Below are 22,459 nucleotides of genomic sequence, written 5' to 3'. Positions count from 1 at the left end.
CACTTTCTCTTAATTTATTGATACTATGTAAGCAAGATAATACAAAACAGCAGCTTCCTATTTCTCTAGATCTGCACAAGAGTATTAGAATTTTTTTTCGGACACTGATTATCAAACTGCTGACAATTCTTAATTTATAGGTCTTTGAGCTTTTACCTTAGAAAAGAAAAAAAGAAAAATACTTGGCTATATTACAGAAGTCTTAGAGGACCTCAGGAAGAACAACAGCAGCAGCACAAAACCCCCCACACATCTGTATCTATTCACTTTTTCCCAACTTTATTTTTACAGATTATTGTCATAGTTTTGATTGTCTCTTTTCTTCTTGTCTTAAAAGACCTTGCTGAAAAACACTTCCTACGTTTTCACTGGTCCAGCTAACCAGTAAACAAAAAGCCACTTTAGAAACTACTTTACACCCTTATCTGCACTTCCTATGAATTTGTTTTGTCCCAGTATTCCAGAAGGCCCTTCTTTCTCACCTGACCACTACTGTTTCTAACTAGCTAAGGGAGAGCATAGAGAAGATGGAGACAGGCTCATCTCAGCAGCACACAGTAGAACAAGAAGAAGTGAGGCTGAAACACAGGGAAATTTGAACTTGATAAGGAAGACATTTAAAAATAAATTTTTAAAATAACAATCATAGTAAAACACTAGCCCTAACTGTCCAAAAGACTGTGGAGTTTGTGCCTTGAGAAATTCAGAACTTGACAGGTTGCTGAGCAACTTGTTCTGAACAGAGCTGGTTGATCTGCAGAATTCAAAAGCCCCTTCCTGCCTACCCAATTCTATTCTAAATTATCACAAACAGTAAATTTGCATGTCTAAATGTTGGTTAATAGCATAAACATTACAATAGGTACTTCTAGGCACTTTACCTATGCAGCAGGTGGTTTAAGCTATTCTGTTTCCATTGCTAGTACCACTACTTCAGCCTACTAAGTGTTAGGCCTTGAAAAAAGCACAGAGCAGTTATCTTCAGTATGAGTTTAGAATCCTACTTCTGCCAACACAGTTACAGAGCCAGTAGGAAGATGTGATCTATCAGGTTTATGGAGATGAGAAAGGGTAAGAGGGACAAGACAACTTAAGGAATACATTTATTATGAACTTATGTACTAAGTGCACAATTGCAATATTGTCTAAGTAGCAATGTGCTTTTCTACCCTGTCACATGTAAAAATGAAGTGAGGACAAAAACTGAAACAAAATAGGAGTTTGAAACTTAAGTGCAATTTAAGTTGGACAGCATCTGCAAATAGTTCAGGAACACCACATTTTAAATATTAAGACATTATACTCAAGACCTGGATTTTCCCACATTTTACTGTGGTATTTATATAAAAGTTGGAACCGTGAAAGCATAAAACCGGCAAAATGCACAAGTATTTCCAGACTCTCAGACGCAGAAGTCAAGAGAGCTTCTGTGGGAAGAACCAACTGTTGCCATCCTCTTCTAAACACAAATCACCCACAGAATCTACATTTTACTCTACTTCTGCTGAATGCATTAAAGCATCTCTATATCACAACAAAACAACAGCTAAGACTTTCCTCTGCAAAAGTGAAGTGTTCATAGGTTTCAGGAAACTGGAAGGACAACATGTAAACAAACCGATTAAGACAATTAATATTTTCTAATTTTTTCATTAAAGCACAAGAATTTTTGGCACTTTATTGAACTGAAGGTAATTTTTTCCCTTAATAGTAGTAAGACACTGAGTAAAATGTAACTGAATGTAACTGTAACTGAAAATGTAACTGAAATGTAACTGAAAATGTAACTGTAAAATGAATTACCATCAAGAAAGAGGAAATTATTCATTTCTTAAAGTATCCAAATCTTATTAATCTATATTAAAAATACAAATGCACAATATTTTGCTTTTAATTCTTTACACATCATTTCTAGAAGCATGTAATAAAACCAAGTCTACTTCAGAAGTGAAATTCCTTTATAGAAATAAGGGAACCACCCAAACAACATTCTATTACTGGAACATTATAAGGATGTACTTCTTCATTCTTTCATCATGACATTAATGTAATTAAAATGAAGGAATAATTTTTCATTACATTTTAGAGACAGTGTCATTTCAGTCATATTTAGCAGCTGAAAAACTAGTTCTGTACAGCAGGTCAAAAGGCACACCAGGGGCAAAGAGATAGCTGGAACTTACATAAGCTGCATTATTCTTCTTTACCAACTACTCTTCACTTAAGAATGGCCACAGTATGATCTTGTTCAAACAAGAGATGATCCATTATAAAAGACTTCCTTGGGAAAATCAAAATTTATTACAAATTCTTTCATGTCCTCAGGTTCTGTATTTTGGGATGCCACAATAAAGTTCAAAGAATCAGCCCATCTCAAATTTATTTTTTTTCAAAAAAATGAGAAAACTTACAATATTCTTATTCTTCCAGTTGTATTCATTACTTGATGGCATCTAAATGAGCAACACTGACTCATAGTTAGTGTTCCTGTTCTTCAAAATGAGAGGTATATATTTTTCACGTACCCATAAAGCAGTTTTGAAACCTAACACTCAGTATGCCCAGGCATTGCTGCACATATTGAAATAGGGCATCCCACAGGCAGCAATGCAAAAAAAAGCACTCAGAAATCTGGATGAACCAGCTGACCCAGGCTTCCTCTGAAACCAGTGAGCAAGAGCCTTAAAATGCTTCCAGCAGAGTCCTGAGGTGTTGATACTGAGCCACTGATTCAAAACAGAATACTGTGTTATTCTGTGAAAAAACACTTAACAGACCTGTTTCCATGATCTAAGAGGTTACTCATAACAGGGATGAGCTGGATCAATCCACTCTTCTAAATAAGCTGTTATACACATTTCTTTTTTTACACTTTACTGAAACAACCATTGGATTCTACTGACTCTGCTGATCCTTTAAGCAAGGAAAATGTTGAAGTGGGAAACATCATTTTCTGTGCAGCAAGATAGTATAAGGCCCGAACGACTGTCACTTGTTTTCCACTTTGTAGCACCATATTCTGTCTTCAAGACTGTGAGGGTTTCCTTGTAACAAGAACCAAGAAACTGAGTAAAAAAAGAACATCAGAAGGACCAGAAGTGGCAAGTACAAGCAGAGGAATGAAATACATACTTTTCTTAGCTTTCAATTACTGAAGAACATGAAGCTTCAAATTACTGAAGACTGAACTAAGGCAATCTTTCAACTATTCATATAAACAGTACTCTAAACCCCAAAACAAGTTACAATGTTCCCTGTGCAACATATTTACCTATTTAAACTCAGTCAGAGATCTACCTAGCTTGAGATAGTTTAAACTAGAAGAAGCCATTCAGGAAGTGCTCTCACAGTGGTCACCAAAAAATTCCTTCATATTTATCCTCGTGATTATTCCTTACTGTGCAGCATGACAGGCTCAACATTCCCCTTCGCTGGCTCTGTGAAAGGCATTCTGGGATATTGTCTTTACAGAAAGAAACAAACTGAATCCTGGTTTTCCACCTTCTGAGGCTATATGAGAAACAACATACTGTTTTCCAAGCCATGTACGCTATCTCCACTATTTTTCACTCTGCTTACCACAGAAGAATTAAACTCCACGCCCTCACCTGAAAAAAATAAAGCAATCTTAGCTAGTCATTTTTAGAAGGACGTCTGTGTTTCTCCACATCTAATGTCCCTTCACACCAAGACAGTACCTCATCTATGAGTGCTACCTCCCAAAGCACGTCGGGAATTGTGCGCACTGCATTTTCAATTTATTTTGATCACTACGGCTTTTCTTTGGGAAAGCCTGTGGGATAATGTTTCAGAGTCCAAGAAATAAAAAGACCTTTTAGGAAGACTAAGGCCTGCTTCCCAGATACTTACTTCTTCCTTGTATTTGACTGACACCCTGAAGAGAGGTGTTCCATAAATGGATAAAGACTGTCTATATCCACTTTCTGCCATTTGTTCCATGCTTTGTGAGCTTTACTGTCCCTGCAACTTTCACGTCACAGCTGTCAATGGTGTTCATGAGCTCAAATAATTTTCTAAGAACCAGCAACTAAGTCCTAGCAGGCAAGAGAAACTCAAGCCACAGCCGACACTCACTAGCTGAACTCTGAAGCCAGTGCTTGAGCTTCATAATCATGCAGTCAATTACTCCATCCTTATTTGGATATAATGAAGACATAAGTTGAAATGTTATCCAGGAAGCAGAGATACTTCTTAGAATGTACAATATGAAGCAAGGGAAGAGAGAATTAAAAAAAGGTGGAGCATCAAGAAAAATATCCACCAATACTTTTGTTTATATACACTTCCTAGGCAGTCAATTGTGGGTTGCAAGTCAGACTTGCAAGTCAGAAGCAACATTATGATGAAGAACAACCAGCTTGTGTTCTGATCTTTTCACTCAAAAAAATCAGTCTTTTTTTCATAAGAAATTGGGAACAAGATACACAAACATAATATATATGGTAACCGATAAACATTATTTTCTTGCTTTCTCTCAGGAAAATCCCATAAGATACCAGGAAGGAGGGTAGCACTGGTCATGTCAGGTCCCCCAGTGGAAGTCAAGGAGGAGAAACCATTCTCTGTCATCACTGCACACAAAATGGAACTTTGTAAATGCTACATCATCAGCTCTTTCTGTATCAGAGATAGACAACAATTCATTCTTTCAGACTGCAGAGGTGAAAGAGAAAAAAAGTGCAGTGACAATCACTTTGCACCACATGGTACATTTAACTCCTGAATTCACTAATTTCAGCCAGCACTGTGTGCTGCATTGAACAACTGTCCTCTCTTGAAAACATCACTACAGACACGTGGCAGATTTCTACTGCCACTGGAAATCTTTAAAGCTAAGAAAGAATATTCCTGTTTAGCCTCACCAGCCAGTTTCTGAACCTTCAAATAATTTTAACACATATGCACAAAGAGAGGTTCTATATAGATTAAGGATTTACAAATTCCTGGCTTGTATTGTAATATAAACACTTTCAGAGAGAGAAAAACATCTGAGATATTTTTTAAAGACTTCACATACCTAACTGAGAAATACCATTTTTTTTTCCATTCTTATCTTGTCCTGGGGTGACTGCATGTTCCAGTATACCCATCATCTGGTTCTCCTGAACCAGTTGTGGGAGGGGCCACTGAAATCTGCTTTCTAGAGGAGACCCCTTTGGAGGTTTCCTCCCAAAATTTGCCCTAAACCAGGACACATCTGAATTTCTACTACAAAGACAGAAAGCCTCAAATTTACAGCCTATACCACAAAACCAGAGAATACACAGTGTGGTAAGAACACAGTAAAAGCAAATGAACTTGCATTTAATACACTTCCTTACTAGTTACTGTTAATAAGGGGAATAAAATGATGGGCACAATAATCAAAACAGTGTAAGCACTTACTGAATTGGAATGATAGTTCTAATTACAACCTAACACTAAGAAACTATGCATCTTACATGTCACTGGAATGACTTTTTTTTTTTTTGTCTAAGACTTTACTACCATACCTAGCAACAATTTTAACACTAACAAAAGCAGTATGCATTAGGGATAGTCTAACACTCAACTAAAAAAGCCAAATAACAAAAAAAAAAAAAAGAACGACCCCCAAGAAGAAACACTTGGCACTTGGCTAGATGTCTATCCAAATACACGTGTTAAATGACTACCAGACACTAATATTACAGTTTGTAGAGGGCACACTATTGGATTTTTGTATAAAGACTTCTAGACTATTTTACAGAGCGCAGTACAGAGTACTACAAGAAATGCCCATCCTTGCAATTAACAGGATTTTCTAAAAATTAGTTTTCAGCTTCATTAGAATTTCAAATTACTATTATTGCTGTTTTAAACACAAGCGGGATATGAATAACTTATGACTAACAGCCCTGTTGCTACACAGTTCACCACTGTACTGACAAGATTAAAAGAACAATGATTAATAATGTAAGGTGCGTTCATATTCAACACCCACCATTTTTATTTTTTTTAAATATACATCTCTCAGTCTAGATAACAACAATCCCTGCTCAGTCAAGACTGGAAAATATAGTGAAGGAGGAAGTCTAATTGGTTCCGAGGAAGTCTAATTGGTTTCAAGTGGCCTTTTCTATACAGAAACAGAAACAAGAAAATCCATGTGGAGTATAAATTCTTATTATCCATGATCATCTACAACTGAGACATCCATCACCAATGCAAAATCAATGGGCAAAACAGATGGATTTTAAACACACTTAAAACTGTTCATTTGACATTCCTCTAGGATTTTCTCCACACAACATAAACACACAAGATATTTCAGATTTAAAAATGTCACTATTTTTTCCTCCTCAATTTCTATTTCAAAGGTGGTCTTAATTTTTACCATGACGAGCTCATCTCAACATCTGGAAAGTCAGAAGAAGTTAGATAACTGGAAGTTCTCACTAGTTATCTATTTGCTTATTTTCTTCTAAACTGGAATTTAAGAAAAGAAAAAGAAAAAGAAAAGAAAAAGAAAAGAAAAAGAAAAGAAAAAGAAAAGAAAAAGAAAAGAAAAAGAAAAGAAAAAGAAAAGAAAAAGAAAAGAAAAAAAAGGAAAAAAAAGAAAAAAAAAAGAAAAGAAAAATATCTAGAGCATGTTCAAGATGGGCTCCAGGAAAGACTGTCGATTTTAACTCAGAAGACTGGGATTATAGACTTCTCAAATCACTCCACAGCAGTAACACTGTAAGAATTGTAAAATTATTTGCCTAGGAAACTATAAAGCACAAAACAACCAAGCATCAAATAACCCTTCACTCTTCTGCAGATTCAGTTTGTATCTTAGAGCAACCACAATAAAAAAAAAAAAACAAAACTCAAAATATTCTTCACACACATTCCCAGTCACCAAAATACTTCAATAATATAGTTTTAAGAATACAATTTTGCTGCTGGAAGTTTCAGAGCCCTTTGGCTTAAACACCATCTTTAACATTACCAACCGGCCTGCTGAAATCAACAACTGACCATCAATGCTATTCTCAAAACTGTCACTGAGAACATGATGCGGGGTTAGAGTGTGATTTCCTTTCAGCCAGAGCTTATTTAGTGGGAGCATTGTTTTGTGTACTAGAACAGGCTTCCTTTCTCTAGCGTGGGTTCTACCACATTAACAAAGGCAGCAACAACCAATCATGTACATATTGTCATGAATAAGCACCAAAGTGCAAATATGGTAAAATTGCATTATTTTTAATGGTCAGTCAAAGAATGAGACTACAATACAGTGATACAAGCAGATTCGTACATGTGCCCAAAGCTACCACGTACAGGTCCACACCTGGCACACGTTATACATAAATAAATGTTTTAATCGCTAATTAATGAATTAAAACCCACCTTGAAAAACATTAGAGATTTCATTACAGGAAGAACCAGGCCACAACTATCGTCTTTTTACCGTTCGTTTCTCTTTCATACAGTATGTCTATGGGGGAGGTTCCAGTACGATTCGACATGAGAAGACTGAGCGCTGACACGCGTGGGGAAGGAAGGGGGCACTCTCCTTGGACAGGAAGGAGCCTTTACTACATGAAAACGAGAGGAGATGGGCCCAAAGTTGCAGAGACTAAAGGTTATCCCAAATAAAAGCTTCTTACCTGATTCGTGACCTGAAAAGAAAGCAGAAAACAGAAGGCAGTTAAGACCCAGTCGGATCCAAGGGCTAAGACCTTCCTCCATCCCTGCCACTACCAGCCACCCCTTAAGAGGCGACGTGGTCCGGCGCGGCCCAGAGCCCTCTGCCCTCTCCCCTCCGCCATCCTCCCGCCCGCCCCACAGCAGGCAGGCTGTCGGGCGGGCAGCGCCGCACCGCCCATGCCGGGCACTCACGTCGGGGTTGGCTTCCAGGGGCAGCCAGCGATGGGGCTCCATGGCAGCGGCGGCGGATCCCGATGCGGAGCGGAGCGGACTGTCTCAGCGCGGCTCTGACAGCGCCTCACGGTGCCGCCGTGCCTCAGCCCTGACCCGGGGCCGCGTCACCGCGCAGCGCCTCACGGGGGGGCGGGCGAAGGAGGAAACTCCCGCCCGGCCCTCGCCCGCACCGCCCCGCCGCTCCGCACAGATGGCCGAGGCGGCGCGCTCGGCGGTGGCCGCCCTTCGTCCCCGCAGTGCTCCGGGCGGCGATACCCGGGAGATTCCCCCCGCCTCCCCGCCCTCCTGGCTCCCCTGGCAATGGACTCTCCCAGCGGGGCGACGGGTGGTTCCTCTCCCGCGCCGCCGCAGCCGCCGGGGGGCGCGGCCGCTCGGTGTCGGGGCACGGCAAGGGCTGGAGCCGATCCCGGCGGGAGCGGCGGGGATGTGGGGAGCGCCCGCCAAGCGCTCCGGCAGCCCGGCCCCTCCGAAGCGGCGTCCCGCAGCTGAGCTGAACCGCGGCGGGAAGGCATGGGCAGCGTTCAGGGAAATACGCCCGCGGGGGACGGGGCAGGCCACGGGGCGAGGCGGGATAAAGGAACTGCTTTAGTCAGAGGAACTGCTGAGCGGCAGTAAATTACCCCTACACCATAGAATCACAGAATATTCCGAGTTGGAAGAGACCCACAGGCATCATGGAGTCCAGCTCCCGGCCCTGCACAGGACGTCCCCAAGAGTCACACCATGTCCCTGAGAGTGTTGTCCAAACCATTCTTGAACTCTGCCAGGCTGGTGCTGTGACCACGTCCTAGGGGAGCCTCTTGCAGTGCCCAACCACCATCTGGATGAAGAAACTTCTGTTATCTAACGTAAACCTCCCCTGACACAACTTCAGGCCATTCCCTCAGGTCCTGGCACTGATTGCCAGAGAGAAAAATTGGTGCCTGCTCCCCAGCTTCATCTTGCCTGAGGAGACTTCACTGTGGCAGCAAGGACTCGGGTGGTGAGGTCCCCATATGTTCTGCTGAAAATTACTGCAAGATGTGTTACACACAATTAAAAACAACATTTATCTGCTATCGCTGCAAATCCCATCATACTTCCTGTTATGAAGAGTGACCAGAGTCAGACACGTAACACTCATAGAGTTATGGTGAATGCTTCACTTTCTTATACAAGCTGTTGTCTTTTAAAAAGTTCTAACATACCTGCACACGCCCATGCGCCTAATACTAAAATTTATTGGCTACAAGTAACTGTTCATGCGCTGGGACTACCCTACTAATTGGTTACAGCATTTTATGTTTATGTTCTACTTTCTTGCTCTTGTGATTAGCACATCCTGGCTTGCTTTCCCACTCTTGCCACCTGTTTATCTCTTATTCTCAGTCCAAGGTCAGCATGCCTTTGTTAGCACTAAAACAGCCCAATTTATCCCAACACTGTAAAGCAAGCTCTCTGCGGCCTCACTGGCCCAAAACTCCTCCACAGCTTCCCATTTCAGGACCATTAAATACTGCATTTCTTGGCCTTTTGGCTAAGATAAAGCACAGTTTAATACATACATACCATGTACTGTGTGATTACATTTTATATTTGTACACATACCAGATTTAGTGTTATGCCTTCTTTCAAGTTTTTTCAGAAAGGCTAAACATAAAGGAACACATCGTGGCATTGGTGAAGCCACATCTCCAGCACTGTGTCCATCCTAGAATTCACAGTTCAGGAGGGACACTCAGGAGCTGGAGAGAGTCCAGAGAAGGGCAACAAAGCTGGTGAGGGGTCTGGAGAGCACATCCCTGGCAGAGCTGAGGGAACTGGGGTTGTTTAACCTGGAAAAAAGGAGGCTCAGGGGGGACCTTATCACTCCCTACAACTATTTGGAAATAGACTGAGCCAGGTTGAGGTCAGCCTCTTCCCCCAAGTAACCAGTGACAGCACAAGATGGCATAGTTATAAGATGTGCCAGGGGAGGTTTAGTTTGGACAATAGGAGAAAGTTCTTCACAGGAGTGATTAGACATTGAAATGGGCTGACCAGGGAGGTGATGGAGTCCACCATCCCTGGAAGCATTTAAGGAGATACTGGACATAGCACTAAATGCCATGGTGTAGTTGACATTGGGATGTTCTATCATAGGTTGGATTGGATGATCTCAGAAGTCTTTTCCAACCCAATTGATTCCATAATTTCTCAGCCCCAGCCATCCCCAACTGTTGCTGCTCACCGTTCTCTGTGGATGCAGCTGAGCTACATAGCCCCTTGAAGCATTCATATACGGCTTTGAACTTTCAGAAGCAGATATCTGGACAAGGTTTTTCTAGAAGTCTGTGAGCTGGGCCTCCCAGGCTGCCCAGCACGTGAGCAGAAAGACTTGGGGCAATGGGAAACAGGTGCTTGAGCATGAATCTACATCTGGGGTGAGCAGAGAGGGTGTAGGAAATCTGGGAACTTTGCCAGCTCACAGGAGCAGATGGTGTCTCCAGGTACTGTGGCACCTGGGAGTATTCAAGTGCCAGGAGGCTAGAAAGGGCAGAGGATGGGGATACTACACAGCTTAGGGCCCAGGCATTGGAGGAGCACAGTTAACAGATACGCTTTCTCCTGTGTGCCTGAAGAGCTTTTGAAGAACTTGGTGTAGTTCTTTTGAGGGATTTGATGCAAATTATGTCCCATTCTGTAAATGTTAAGTGTACTAAATGAAGTAAATTACCTAATGAAGCTCTTATTTCATCCCCTGTAATCACTTAGCAGGACTATGGTAATGCTGCATGTCTATGCCTGAAGCTTCTGCTTTGGCCCATCAACAATATTGTAGCATTTCTCTATCCAATATACTTGTAGCTCATTGCATTTCTCTCTAATTTCTATACAGTGTCTCCTCATACTAGTTTCTTGGTCTTTCTCTAGCTAAAAGATGGGCCTGTAATGTCAGAGCACCATCTTGGCCTGCATCTGCATTCTCTGCCATGAAAAATTTCATAGAAAACACTTCCAGAAGGCAGAATTTTCTGAAGATGCACAGTTTAACTGTGTGGATAGGGAGACAAGCCAAAATCCATTCATATTTCACCACCTTCTGTTCCAAATTTTAAAAAAATAATGCACATTTATATGTCGATGAAAATAAACCCAAAATATTTTAAAATTTTAGCAAATGATTTTGTAATTACCTAACCATCAAGATATTAAACTTCAGCTCCCATCTCCACATGCTGAAGACAGAAAGTAAGGAAGAAAAGTTCCATAATGAGTATTAGTCATAGTGCTAAGGGCACTACTGAGAGACTTAATGAAACTGTAATATAAAATAGTATGCCAAGTTCTCTAGATAACAAAGTATGTATTAGAGTTAGGCAAGTTAAGAACAAAGAGATTGTTAAGTCCTTGGCATCAGAGACAGATCTCAGTGATGCATACATTGCCAGTATTTTGACAACCATGAGGTCATAAAAACACAGACTGCTCAAAATCATTTGCATACTTAGTTAGATACTTAAGAAGGGAGAGGCCAAGATCAGACAGGTCATAAATGTATAAAGCTCATAAAAACACACCATGTTCCATAATGATTAGTCTTTTCCTGAAATATATTATGGATTCTGGTGCCCAAAAGATAGGCTGGAAATAAATCCCCATAGACTGATATGTACACAGCAGGTATTTATTTATTGCAGTGGTGGTGGTGAGGGGGGATATCTCCACCTAACTCACCCACCTTTGTCAAGTGCTGTGGTATATTTATACAGAAAGTATTGCTTAGTATCACTGTGTCTCTGTGTCACTGTAACATCATCACATATGCGCCAGAACTAATTTACACAGCATGATCTCATGGTTATTGGATAGTTCTTTTGCACTGTGCTTGCATCTCCCCAGTTTGGGGGTCATGGGGGGTCTTTGATGAAAGCTTCCAAGGTCTTCCTTGCATCTGAACTTTTCAACTTCGTTTTTGGAGCATGTGCAGTTACAGTGTTCCTTGGTTTGTCTAGTCTTAATCAGCCTAAATTCTGTTTTGTGGGTAGCTGGCTTTGCACTTAGCAATTTTTCATTAGTACTATACTTACCTGTTTCTAAAGCTACCCACCTGGTGATTTTTTTCTTCTTTTTTTTTATTCTACTCAGCATTAAGCAAGTAGTTAACCATATACTACCCATTACGTTGTATAAAAAGTTATTATTCGGGTTATATAAGTATAAAAAACTATGATTCAGGTTATATAGGTATCAGGTTATATACATATATAAAATGTCATGATTTAGGTTACACTGATATCAGGTTATATAGATATATCAGGTTATATTGATATATAAACAGTAATGATTTAGGTTATATTGATTTCTTTTAGCTCAAGCTATATAAGCACATTGTAACTTTATCTAAGTTATGTATGCATCAATACTTTCATTAGCACTGAAAATACATAGATTTAGTCGGCAGTACTGTGGGACGAGTTATGTTTTACTAGGGTCACAGCCTCAGAATAGATCTACTGAGATTATATTATTGTCTCTCTCTCTCTCTATATATATATATTAAAAAGGTTAAAAGCAAATGTAAAACTGATACTAGAGAAGTGTAAAAGTGTTATTTTTACAAGTGAAACTGCTGAAAGGTCAGTGTTGCCTTAGTAGTCCAGCCATAGCCCAAACTTAATAAATATCAGTATGAAATTCTTACCGAACACAGTTCTGTTTGTAGTTTTACAAAGGTGGCTATTTCCCCATAAAGCTGAAGACATAGTTTACCTACACAACGGCACAGTTTATTTGAAGGCATACAGACTGATTCCACAGTCCACCTGCACAAAATACGGTCGTTGAGCACCAAGTCACCCTATGCGGAGCCTGCACGCAGAACAGGCATCAGCTCCCCTGCCAAGGCAGGCTGAGGAAGCTGGAGCTGCTCAGCCTGGAGAACAAAAGCTCGTGTGGAAACCTCACGGCAACCTTCCAGGGTCTGAAGGGGACCTACGTGGAAGCCGGAGAGAGAGACGCTTCGCCAGCAAATGTAGTGACGGGGCGAGGGGGAACGGGTGGGTACAAACTAGAAGTGGGGAAATTTAGGTGAGACATTAGGAAGAAATTCTTTACTGTGAAGATGGTGAGGCACTGGAATACGTTGCCCAGAGAGGTTGTGGATGTCCCATCCGTGAAATGCTCGAGGTCAGGTGGGATGGGACAACCTAGTTTAATGGGACATGTTCCTGCCCATGGCAGTGGATTGGGGCTGCATGATCTCTAGGGCCGCTTCCAACCCCTTAACATTCTATGGTTCTGTGACTTGCGTACTGCGCCTTTGAGCACCAAAAAAATCCTGTCAGCAAACCAATCTCAGCAAAAAAAAAAAAAACAAACAAAAAAACAAACCAAAAAAAAAAAAAAAAAACCAAAAAAAAAAACTGCTCCAACCGAGAGTGACTCCCTCCGGACGAGTTCGACATTTACCAACCCCGCCGAGGCCGGTCCCACATCCCGCTCCTTGAGGGCGGGAGCAGCGCGTGCTCCCCGCCCTGCAGCCAATCAGCGCGGGGCCGCTGCCGCCGCCTCGCTCTGGCGGCGCTCGGAGCCAATCAGCGCGCCGAGCGCTGTGCGGCGGAAGCCGGGGCTCGGCGGCACGCGGCGCCATGGCTGCCGGCTCCGCGGGCGCGCTCGTGCGGGCGCTGGGGGCGCTGGGGGCGCTGGGTGAGGGCGGCGGGGACCCGGGGTGAGGGAGCGGGGGGCTCGGCCGGCCGGGGGCTTCCTTTAGGTACGTGTAGCTTAACGTTAATTGAGTTAAGTGACGGTAAATGCTTGCATGATGGCCTAGGCATCTTTCAGAGAAAGATTAGATGTATTAGTTTGACACTTCATTTAGGTGTTCGCTTCCGATCGCTACTGTTTTTCAGATGGCGGTGGTGCAGCAGATAAGATTCGTTTAATACCTCAAGACTTTTTTGCAGAGCTGGTAAGTAGGGCGATAAATGCGATAAATGGGGAAGGGCTTCTGGCATTCCAGGAAGCCTTTTTATTTAAGCTCTTTTGGGTTTTGTGTGATGCAAAGGGAACCTGAAGTATGTGGTAGCTTGACTTGATTCATAAGACAGATCAGTCCCAGTAAGAGCAATGGGTTTAGTTTAAATTTATGTTTTTATCGCAGAAGACTTCTAAAAATTAGTTTTGTCTGTCATTTAAATGATATACTGAGCTAATGTGTCTAAAAATAATTTGGTGTGTTTACTGTAGTATGAAACTGGTGTGTTAATTAGCAATAGGGAAGTAGAAACTAGTCTTATTTGGTTAATTTTCCTTTGATTTGATGGAATTTTAAAATCAGTTATTTCAATTACCTCATTCTTTACTCTGCCCTTTTCACTCTCTTTGTCCATTTTTGTATCAACAGTGTCTTCAAACATGTTTTTTTCACAGTGTGAACAAATAATTCAACATCTGAACCATAAGATCCCAGGTATAAATACAGCTGAATTGTGCCAGGTAAGTTGGTACACCAGCCCTTGCAAGCAAGAATAGTAGGTGTATCTGCTGTTAAGGATAGAATTCCTACCTCGATGTGGGGTTTCTTGTGTGTGTATATACAAAGGTGCTTTTACTAATGTGTAGTTTATTATTTGTAATTGTTTAAACACTGTGTTTTTAGAGAATTCAAACATCGGGGGTTGACATTAATGTTGGTGACCTGGCAAAAATAGCTAACGCTCTTTCATTTCTGTTCAGGTAAGCACAGAATCATTTACTTTGCACCATGTGTTTTTTTTTCCTTCCATCACAACTTAATGGTGGTATTGAAATGTTTTATCAAATGTGGATATAAAATGAACTGATGTGGGTAAAGGGCAAAAGTTTGTAAGTCTCAGTACACAGAAAAGAACATCTGGGCTTAGTTTGTGTCATTAAAAAGTGTAGTTGCTTAATATATAGTATCACTGTTTGTAATTAAAAAATAAAATGAGGAAATTGTTCCAAGATGCTATCTGCAAGCTCTAGAACTAGTGGCAAGACAGAGGAAGTTAAGCTCACTTTTAAAGCTAAGTCAGCTGGCCTTTGCCTGGTAAAAGTGTGTTTGGAAAACCTTTTGTTTCTTGGAGGTCAGAAATCAGCATTGGTGCCTTTTTGAAGGATACAGCACTTACAGCATTCTGCTATGAGTTGGGTTTTTAGGTAGTCTTTTTAGTTGATAAAGTTTTCTATTTTGAGAAAGTTAAAAATTTCAAGATCTTTCTTGTTCTTTAAAAATCTAGTATCTAAGTATTTTATGTAACATTAATACAATTTAGGAAAATATACCAGTAGAAATTTAAAATACTAGTTTCCCATCTGTAAAATAGTGTCTGAAGTTATATTTGACCACACTACTTGGAAGACCAACTCATTTTCTCTTACATTAATGCCTCTTTAAGAGGAGTGAGCCTGCATGAACAAACATACAGTAGGAGTTTTTGTTTACTTCTTTCTGTAGAGGAAATCAAATGGCAATTTTCCTTTAGACTGGCTGCCTTTTTAGTTGAAGGGTTTATGGCATCATTTGACTCCTGTTAGTACCTGTTATACCATGAAGGAGAAGTCCTTGCTTTTGGAGGTTCTTCAATTCCACCTGCTGAGTGTTTAACTAAATGGTGTCTTTTCTAAAGTAATGATACTGTTTAACTGCTCTGGGCATACACCCTTGGCTGACATGTGAGCAATGTTCTGGTTGCTACAGCACTTGGAGGCTGTTATCATTTTTGATTTGCTATTGGATGTTATGTGAGCCCAGCAAAGCTAGACCTCTACATATTAAGATATATTGAGGTCATGTTAGTTTTTTGCACGTGCATACAAAAGACCAGTAACTTTCTGGGAAAAAGGTAATCACGGGCTGCTGAATTGTTTTAAAGTGCACGTAAAGTAGAAATAAAAGCTGTCTCTTTGGGGTGAAATGAGGAATTGTAGTAAATTGGTGGAGAATGAAATTGATGCAGTGATCTCTGGATGTTTCTATTATAGCACAGCAGCCAGGAACAACCTCTCTACAGAAGAACTCGTCGCCACCTTGGGCAGTGGCGTCAGCACGCTGCCAAAACATGCAGTTCAAGTTATTCGTCACGTGTGGAATGAGCATGGCAAAGCCATTGCTGTGTCAGAAGATGCAAGAAATGTGGCCACAGTGGGGCAGGTAACTAAAGGACAAAGTGCAGCTGTGCTAATGATGAACATTTCAGAAATGTCAGTGTCTCACTGTGTGTGTTGTGCTGTCAGGTAGACAGTGGTAGATAGTGCTGAAAGCTTTCCTACCTGTGTGCACATTTGCATCTTGCCAAATACCTACTCAGATAAAGCAGAATATACGGTGAAGGTTGTCTACATTCTGAGCAGTTTTCTGATGTTATTGTTTGGGTGATAAAGTCACATTTTGTACCTTTTTAAAAATTTATATTTTGTAGTACTCTTAGAGAAGATGATTGGCAGTCAGTCTGGCAGACTATTGTACTGGCTCATTATGTAAATCTGTTTTAAGTGTATATTGTTAACAGCACCACCTGACTGCTTATTCTTTGTCTCCCTTAAATTTAAACATTATTTTAAAAGATACTTTTTGTCAATTTCCAGCATTCCCTTTTTGCTTGAAAAAATAGCAATCTATTTACATTTTAAGATTTTTTGCTCTGACAGAAGTTTAAAAGAGTACAGAATTAGAAAGGGAGAATCTTTTTCTGAGGCTTGATACAAACTTCCAAAGACCCTTCTTCATGAAAGGCTAAAAATTATAACTTACTTGTCTGAAATGTATATGTTATGTACTTTGATTTACCTAAAATGCAGTTATGAAATGCTATAGTTTTTCTCTATTATTGCCATTAAAAATTATTTGGTTTAGACTTAGAAACTTTGGTTTTGATTTAGAAACTTCTAAAAAAAAAAAAAAAGACAAAAAAACCCCATGCATGATACACAAGCTGGGTGAACTCTGTGGCTTAAGCTCCTTTTGCTAAAATTTTCAGAAGAGTGTACTTGACTGTTTGTTGTACTTGAATAAGAAAAACACATAAAGCGTTTAAAACACTTACTAAACTAAAAAAAAACCTTACTAAATTATTTATTTATTCACCATTAAAGGGAAGGGCAGATGATTTGTATTCACAATAATACCTGAATATTTGTTCGTTTTTCGTTTGGCTAAGATCTCTAGATGTCCTGCATTGTCTGTGAGCTATCCCTCCAAGTGAATAGCCATGAGGGGATGGATCTCTCTTTGACACTATTTCTAATGATTTCCATCTTTGTAGTTTGTAGATATGAAATGGAAACTGGGAGTTGCGATGAGCTCTGACACCTGCAGGTCTCTGAAGTACCCGTATGTGACAGTGACACTGACAGTGGCAGATCCTTCGGGACAAATAACAGACAAGTCTTTTGAAATGACTATCCCACAGTTCAAGGTCTGTAGTGAGTGTTACTTGAACTTTCAGTCTCCTAAAAACAACAGTGCCATTGTTGTGAGGGTCAGCTGTATACCCTGATACATATGTCTGTGCTGCTAGTTTATTCATACAGTCATGCAAACATGAAGCAGTAAATAACTATTTAAAACACAGAAGCTAAATACTTACTTCATGGTATTTAGTTCTACATCACTTAGTTGAAAATGTCAATTTAACAGTAATTGATAATTTCTCTTACAAATAAACTAAGAACCAAAGACGTAAAATTTTTAAGAGCTTGCCAGCTATCACTCTGCCATATTAAAAATTCATAGAATGTTTTTCTATGGAACTGTTCCCCAGCCTCAAAATATAAAACTTGGCTTAAACCTAACAATTGCTAATGACTAGGAATAGAGATCAGTCCGCTTTATCACCACTGACTTTTAATTGCTATATCTCCATCTATGAATTTATGTAACTTTAATTTTGCATAAACATGGCCCTTGTATTATTGTTCCTGTTTAAAGGGTCAATGCATCACCTAGAATATCATAAAAACCTAAATAGATTCTTGGAATTTGATTGGCAGAAATTTGGGAAGGATATCCTGAATCTGGGTGTTGGGAAATGTATTTATTCTGAAGCCTATTCAATAATTTGTTGATCAGCTACTTTAGGAAATGAATGCTACATTTGAGAAGTCTGGACTGTTTCAACTGGGAGTAGAAACATTCGTGTGAGAAATTTTTTTATGGCATGAGAGCTACTTTTTATTTTTCTTTGCTAGCATCTTTTCCTATTAATAGGCAAGCCCATGCTATTAAGGCAATACCACTGTAGATTTTGTAGTTCATGTGTTCAAATGGCAACCCACCCACAGAAAGAAAGGCAGAAACTTTCAGTTTGAGCTGTGCATTGGAAGTGAGAAATATGGACAGTGTTTTTTGTCTAATGCATTAAGCATTTCTTCAAGCAACTGAAATTTGTCTCAATTCTTGCTTTTTAGAACTTCTTCAGACAGTTCAAGGAAATGGCATCTGTTCTTGAAACGGTTTGAAAGGAACTTGTATTTCCAGTGACATGTTGGAGGAAGATCAAGTAAACTTTACATTCTGCACAGGGAATAAAGTGCCATTGTTCAGCAAGGTACGTATCCTTGTCTTCTTGACAGGAATTGGTCACCATCACCCTTGCATTGCTGTGAAGATTTCTTCGCTTTTTAATGACTTGAAGTCAACTCTGCAGTGTTGGTGAAAACGTGTCCAGCTTTACCCATCCTCGTAGACAAAAGATCAGGATGTGTATGGAGAAGCATCTCTGTAGACTTCCTAATACCAACGAGTAAAAAACTGCACACATACTCCATACTGCAGAAAGACAACTGAAAATGTTGACTGGGAAGATACTGAGACAGGTTTAAATTCCGAGTTAATATTTTTGTCTGTAAGATTAGGATGGGCTTGGACTCAACAATAGTATTACATATTAGGAGAATATGAAGTTATGTGTAACAAGCATACAGCTACTCTTGAAGAATAGCATTGTCAAGTAGCTGATTGCAGCTATTTGCAGATCTGGCTTCCAGTTTTTTATTAACTGGAAAATGTACTTGTCCTAACACCTTGTTTATTTCAAATATTTATTTCCCACCACCTAGACTTATAAAGACTGAATTAATGCATTGAGTTTTTCCAGAGACCAAAATTCTCTCTAATGAAGCCCAGAGGCTAATTTTACATAAAGGTAGAAAGGCAGATTAATTCAGAAGTGTTTTAATAGGTTTCTGCTTTTTCATTCCATCCATTGTTAATCTGTGGCATTCTGCTTAATATTTTGGTCAGCAGTCTTCTTTCTAATTAAATTAAAATATTGATGTAGTTACCTCACTTTAACTTCTGAACTAGAAAATCAAGAGGAAACTTGAACATTCAGGCCGGAGAGGTGGCCAAGCACATCAGAGAAAGGACCACACTAAGACTTCTTCGTGTGTTGCATTGTAACAGGCAGCCACTGGACTGTGTTCTGTATGCTTGCCTTAAGAAGGTGTCCTAACCAACAAAATTTTGGCTTTGATGTTGAAGAATGGGGGCATTTCTAAAGGGGGTGATAAATCCAATGTGCTTGCATGCTCTCCTCTTAATTTTTTCCCTTGAATTTTCCATAAAACAAAACACACTGCAAATAATGTGGGATGAAATAAAAGCAATACTGTTGCATCTCCACATGTGCTGGTGGTGTAATAGAACAAATAAATCTGAAGAGAGATAGTTCATGCTGATAAGCAGATTGAAGTTTCTGCTTCAGCTTCAGGCTGCTAGAGACTGAGTACCAGCTTTGCTGGGACAGATCCTCAAATGATTTCAGGGCCACTTAAATTGCAAACATCTACTGTACCTTTCTGACTCAAATATTTTTTTTAAATTAACATTTTTAAGAGTTGGCTGAAGCTGATACAGGTTATACCTGCCTTTTGTGCTATGAAAATAAACTGCAGACATTGTGCGTGCTGCATATGCTACAATCCTTTCAGGGATGCCCCTATTTTAGGCATTATGCATGATGCATAAAGACATTGGTTAGAATTGGTTAGAAGCCCAAATAAGTGAAACAGTTTTGGCTTTGACAAAAGTCTTTGGCCATGACCCTGGGTCTGGATGATTCTTTCTTTATGCTGGTTGAAGTCTGAGGTGTTTGCCTTGTGGCTGGGGAGGGCAGATTGGTCTTATCTGGGACGCTTCTGGTACAGTATCACAGAATGCTCTTGGGAGCACACTTCCTGTTTGCCTCTTCCCTTATCTGTCTGCAAGGGCTCAGAGCTGAACACAGAGCACACAAATGTGTATGGAAAAGTGATGTGAGCAGCTGTTGGTTTTTTTTCTGTTGCTGTTTTTTAATTTGCAGAAGTTGGAGTGTAAGGCTGCAATAACTGGAAAACATCGTTGTGCTTTGGCCTAGTGAATTAATTGTTTTACATCAGTGCAAGAGTTCCAGGAAAAAAATAAGGTTGTTTCTTTCTTTTTTTTTTTTTAGTAAAGCTGGAGTCTTATAAATAATTTCCTGTTTGTTCTAATGCACATAAATTCTTCATATAGCTGGAAATACTTGTGCCTTCATTGGAACTGCATGGAAAAGAAGATGTAATTAATCATGTCTTAACAGTTCAGTAGATGTGGGAAGGTAATGAGGAAATTCCCAATTAGCATTTTTGCTTGCTCCATCAGCAAGAGGAGAAAGTTGTCAGCCTTTGTAAATGCTTTTATTTTGTCAAGTCAGATATTCTGGAAGCATTGAATATATTTTTTAAATGTCCCTGAATTCCAGCATGTTCTAATTCTGGCTGGAAGATGCTTGGACATGTATACTGTACCAATTTACTGTCTGGAGAATTTTCAGAGAAGTTATGATTTAAAGTTGGCTATGTACTCAAACTTTTGAAATGTGTCCTGATCACTATCAGCAGGAATTCCTCTACTGAGTAATGGAAGAATTAAGTATTTTATTAAAAGGAAACCAAACAAAAAAAGGTAACAGTTTTAAGGGTAGCAATACTAATATGTCCAAACAAACTGATGATTTGTTTGGCTGCATATGCAGAAACCAGATCTTTTCAAAGAGAATCAGGAGTCCTTGTGTATTTCTAATTCTAATTGTTGATGAATAGAAATTGTATAACATGAATATTTTTGTAAGTCCACAGTCATTAAACATGTAGGTAATAAAGCTGGTCTGTGTTTTGTTTTAAGCCTACCGCATAGAAATCTGTCTTGTAAATACCGCAATGAGTAAAGTTCAGGACTTGACAATGACTAAATTTCTTTCCTTATTAAATTAGGAAGAAGTTCAGACATATGCAGTCTTTCTCTGTGATGGGGTACCAAGGAGTTAGTGGGTAACTGCAGGCTGCAAGGATGCTTTGTATCAATTACTAAAAGCTAGATAAAATGTATTGAACCAGGAAAAGACACAGGACATATAAGATTAATGAAATTTTGCAGGAAATTACATGCAAGTGATTTTCCTTCCTTAACTGTATTTTGGAGACAAGTAAACGTTTTATTTTTTCCAACATTTGCCTAGAACAGAGCAGGAGAAAGGAAGGGGGGGTGGAATCTTGCACAGTCAACAAAAGAAGGAGAGGGAATAATGAAGGAATGTCCTAGCCGTGACTGTTGCCTTCATCACATGACTTTTTTTTTTTTCTCCATGTATTTCAAACACATCAGCCCACTTGCAGAAAGCTATTGTGTAGAAGGCTCCACAGAAGGAGTGCACAAATGGCTGGAGTATTTTTGTGCACTAGTATTTAGATATTTACCTTCTGCACACTTTGGCCAAGTAAAAGCATGTCTCAGTTTTAGGCTTCCATAAAATTATACTGCCTTTCTTTAACCACATTCTGAAGGTTTGTGACCTTCTTGTTCATTGTGAGCCCACCCCCTTTATTTTTTACCTTCCCCTTTTTAAGCTTTTGCATTCTTTTTGAATACTTGAAGACACATTGCCTTGGATGAATTAAAAGCAAAGGGAGAGAGTAGATAAACTGGGGGAAGAATGTTTCTTTTTCCTGTTTGCCCAGTTGGAATGTTTCATTACCCTCTTGGCTGTAGGTATAATGACAGGGTAATTTCCACTCCTTTGCAGAGGCATGCAGGGTGGTTCTGTTAAGGCCCTGTGGGTACTAGAATAACACAAAAACGTGTCTTGAGTCATTTGATCAACCTGCAGAGAAAAAAAATGCCCTATCTCTGAAGAATCTCTACTAATGGCTGGGGACTGTGGAGGGAAACACTTAAAACTGAGCAGCCTCTCACTCATGTTCAAGATTCTGTAGTTGATCATGGTAGAGTTCCTTTCCCAGACAGATTTTTAGTACAGTGACATACCTGTTGGTTGGGCTGATAACTTGATGGGCATTTGCTTCATTAGGAAGCTGGATTGGTGCAGGTCAGTACCTGTCCTGAGTGCCTTGATCTCAGCTTGCATGGTATGCTGTTGCATTGCTTCCTTCCTGAGGCTCAGCCAGCTCATGACTGGATTTGCTTGTCACTGTGAAATTTTGGCCAAATGCTTCCTTTACTTTTGCTTTTATAGTACAGCAGTGTCCATACTCACTCTAGTGTATGAGGTGCTGTGGTTTAATCCCACCTGACAACCATACAGCTGCTCGC

The 22,459-nt window shown here is 39.9% G+C and overlaps 2 protein-coding genes across 2 annotated transcripts in view; one reads left to right on the top strand and one right to left on the bottom strand.

Moving 5' to 3' along the window:
- Positions 1-7,908, bottom strand: part of UCHL3 (ubiquitin C-terminal hydrolase L3) — a 40,185-nt gene extending 32,277 nt beyond the window's left edge. Inside the window, exons 1-2 of the mRNA XM_062514793.1 lie at positions 7,867-7,908; positions 7,635-7,646 (exon numbers count right to left, since the gene is read on the bottom strand). Of these exons, the coding sequence (XP_062370777.1) occupies positions 7,635-7,646; positions 7,867-7,908 (54 nt within the window). The remainder of the gene's footprint in view (positions 1-7,634; positions 7,647-7,866) is intronic.
- A 4,975-nt stretch (positions 7,909-12,883) lies between these two features.
- Positions 12,884-21,002, top strand: COMMD6 (COMM domain containing 6). Its single transcript, XM_062487777.1, has 7 exons — positions 12,884-13,575; positions 13,779-13,837; positions 14,299-14,364; positions 14,528-14,604; positions 15,874-16,042; positions 17,154-17,306; positions 18,298-21,002. The coding sequence occupies exons 1-7, from the start codon at positions 13,518-13,520 to the stop codon at positions 18,346-18,348; spliced, it is 633 nt and encodes a 210-aa protein (XP_062343761.1). The 5' UTR covers positions 12,884-13,517; the 3' UTR covers positions 18,349-21,002.
- Positions 21,003-22,459: the final 1,457 nt, after the last annotated feature.

Source organism: Cinclus cinclus, chromosome 2 (assembly GCF_963662255.1).
Source record: "Cinclus cinclus chromosome 2, bCinCin1.1, whole genome shotgun sequence".
Classification (NCBI taxonomy): domain Eukaryota; kingdom Metazoa; phylum Chordata; class Aves; order Passeriformes; family Cinclidae; genus Cinclus; species Cinclus cinclus.
The sequence above is the reverse complement of the archived record's forward strand: the minus strand, read 5'-3'. Positions and strand labels throughout refer to the sequence as shown.

Coding starts and splice junctions, on each gene's coding strand:
- COMMD6 (XM_062487777.1), top strand. CDS start 13,518: ATGGCTGCCGGCTCCGCGGGCGCGCTCGTGCGGGCGCTGGGGGCGCTG. Junction 16,043..17,153: donor ATGTGGCCACAGTGGGGCAG/GTAACTAAAGGA, acceptor CCATCTTTGTAG/TTTGTAGATATGAAATGGAA. Junction 17,307..18,297: donor TGACTATCCCACAGTTCAAG/GTCTGTAGTGAG, acceptor CTTGCTTTTTAG/AACTTCTTCAGACAGTTCAA.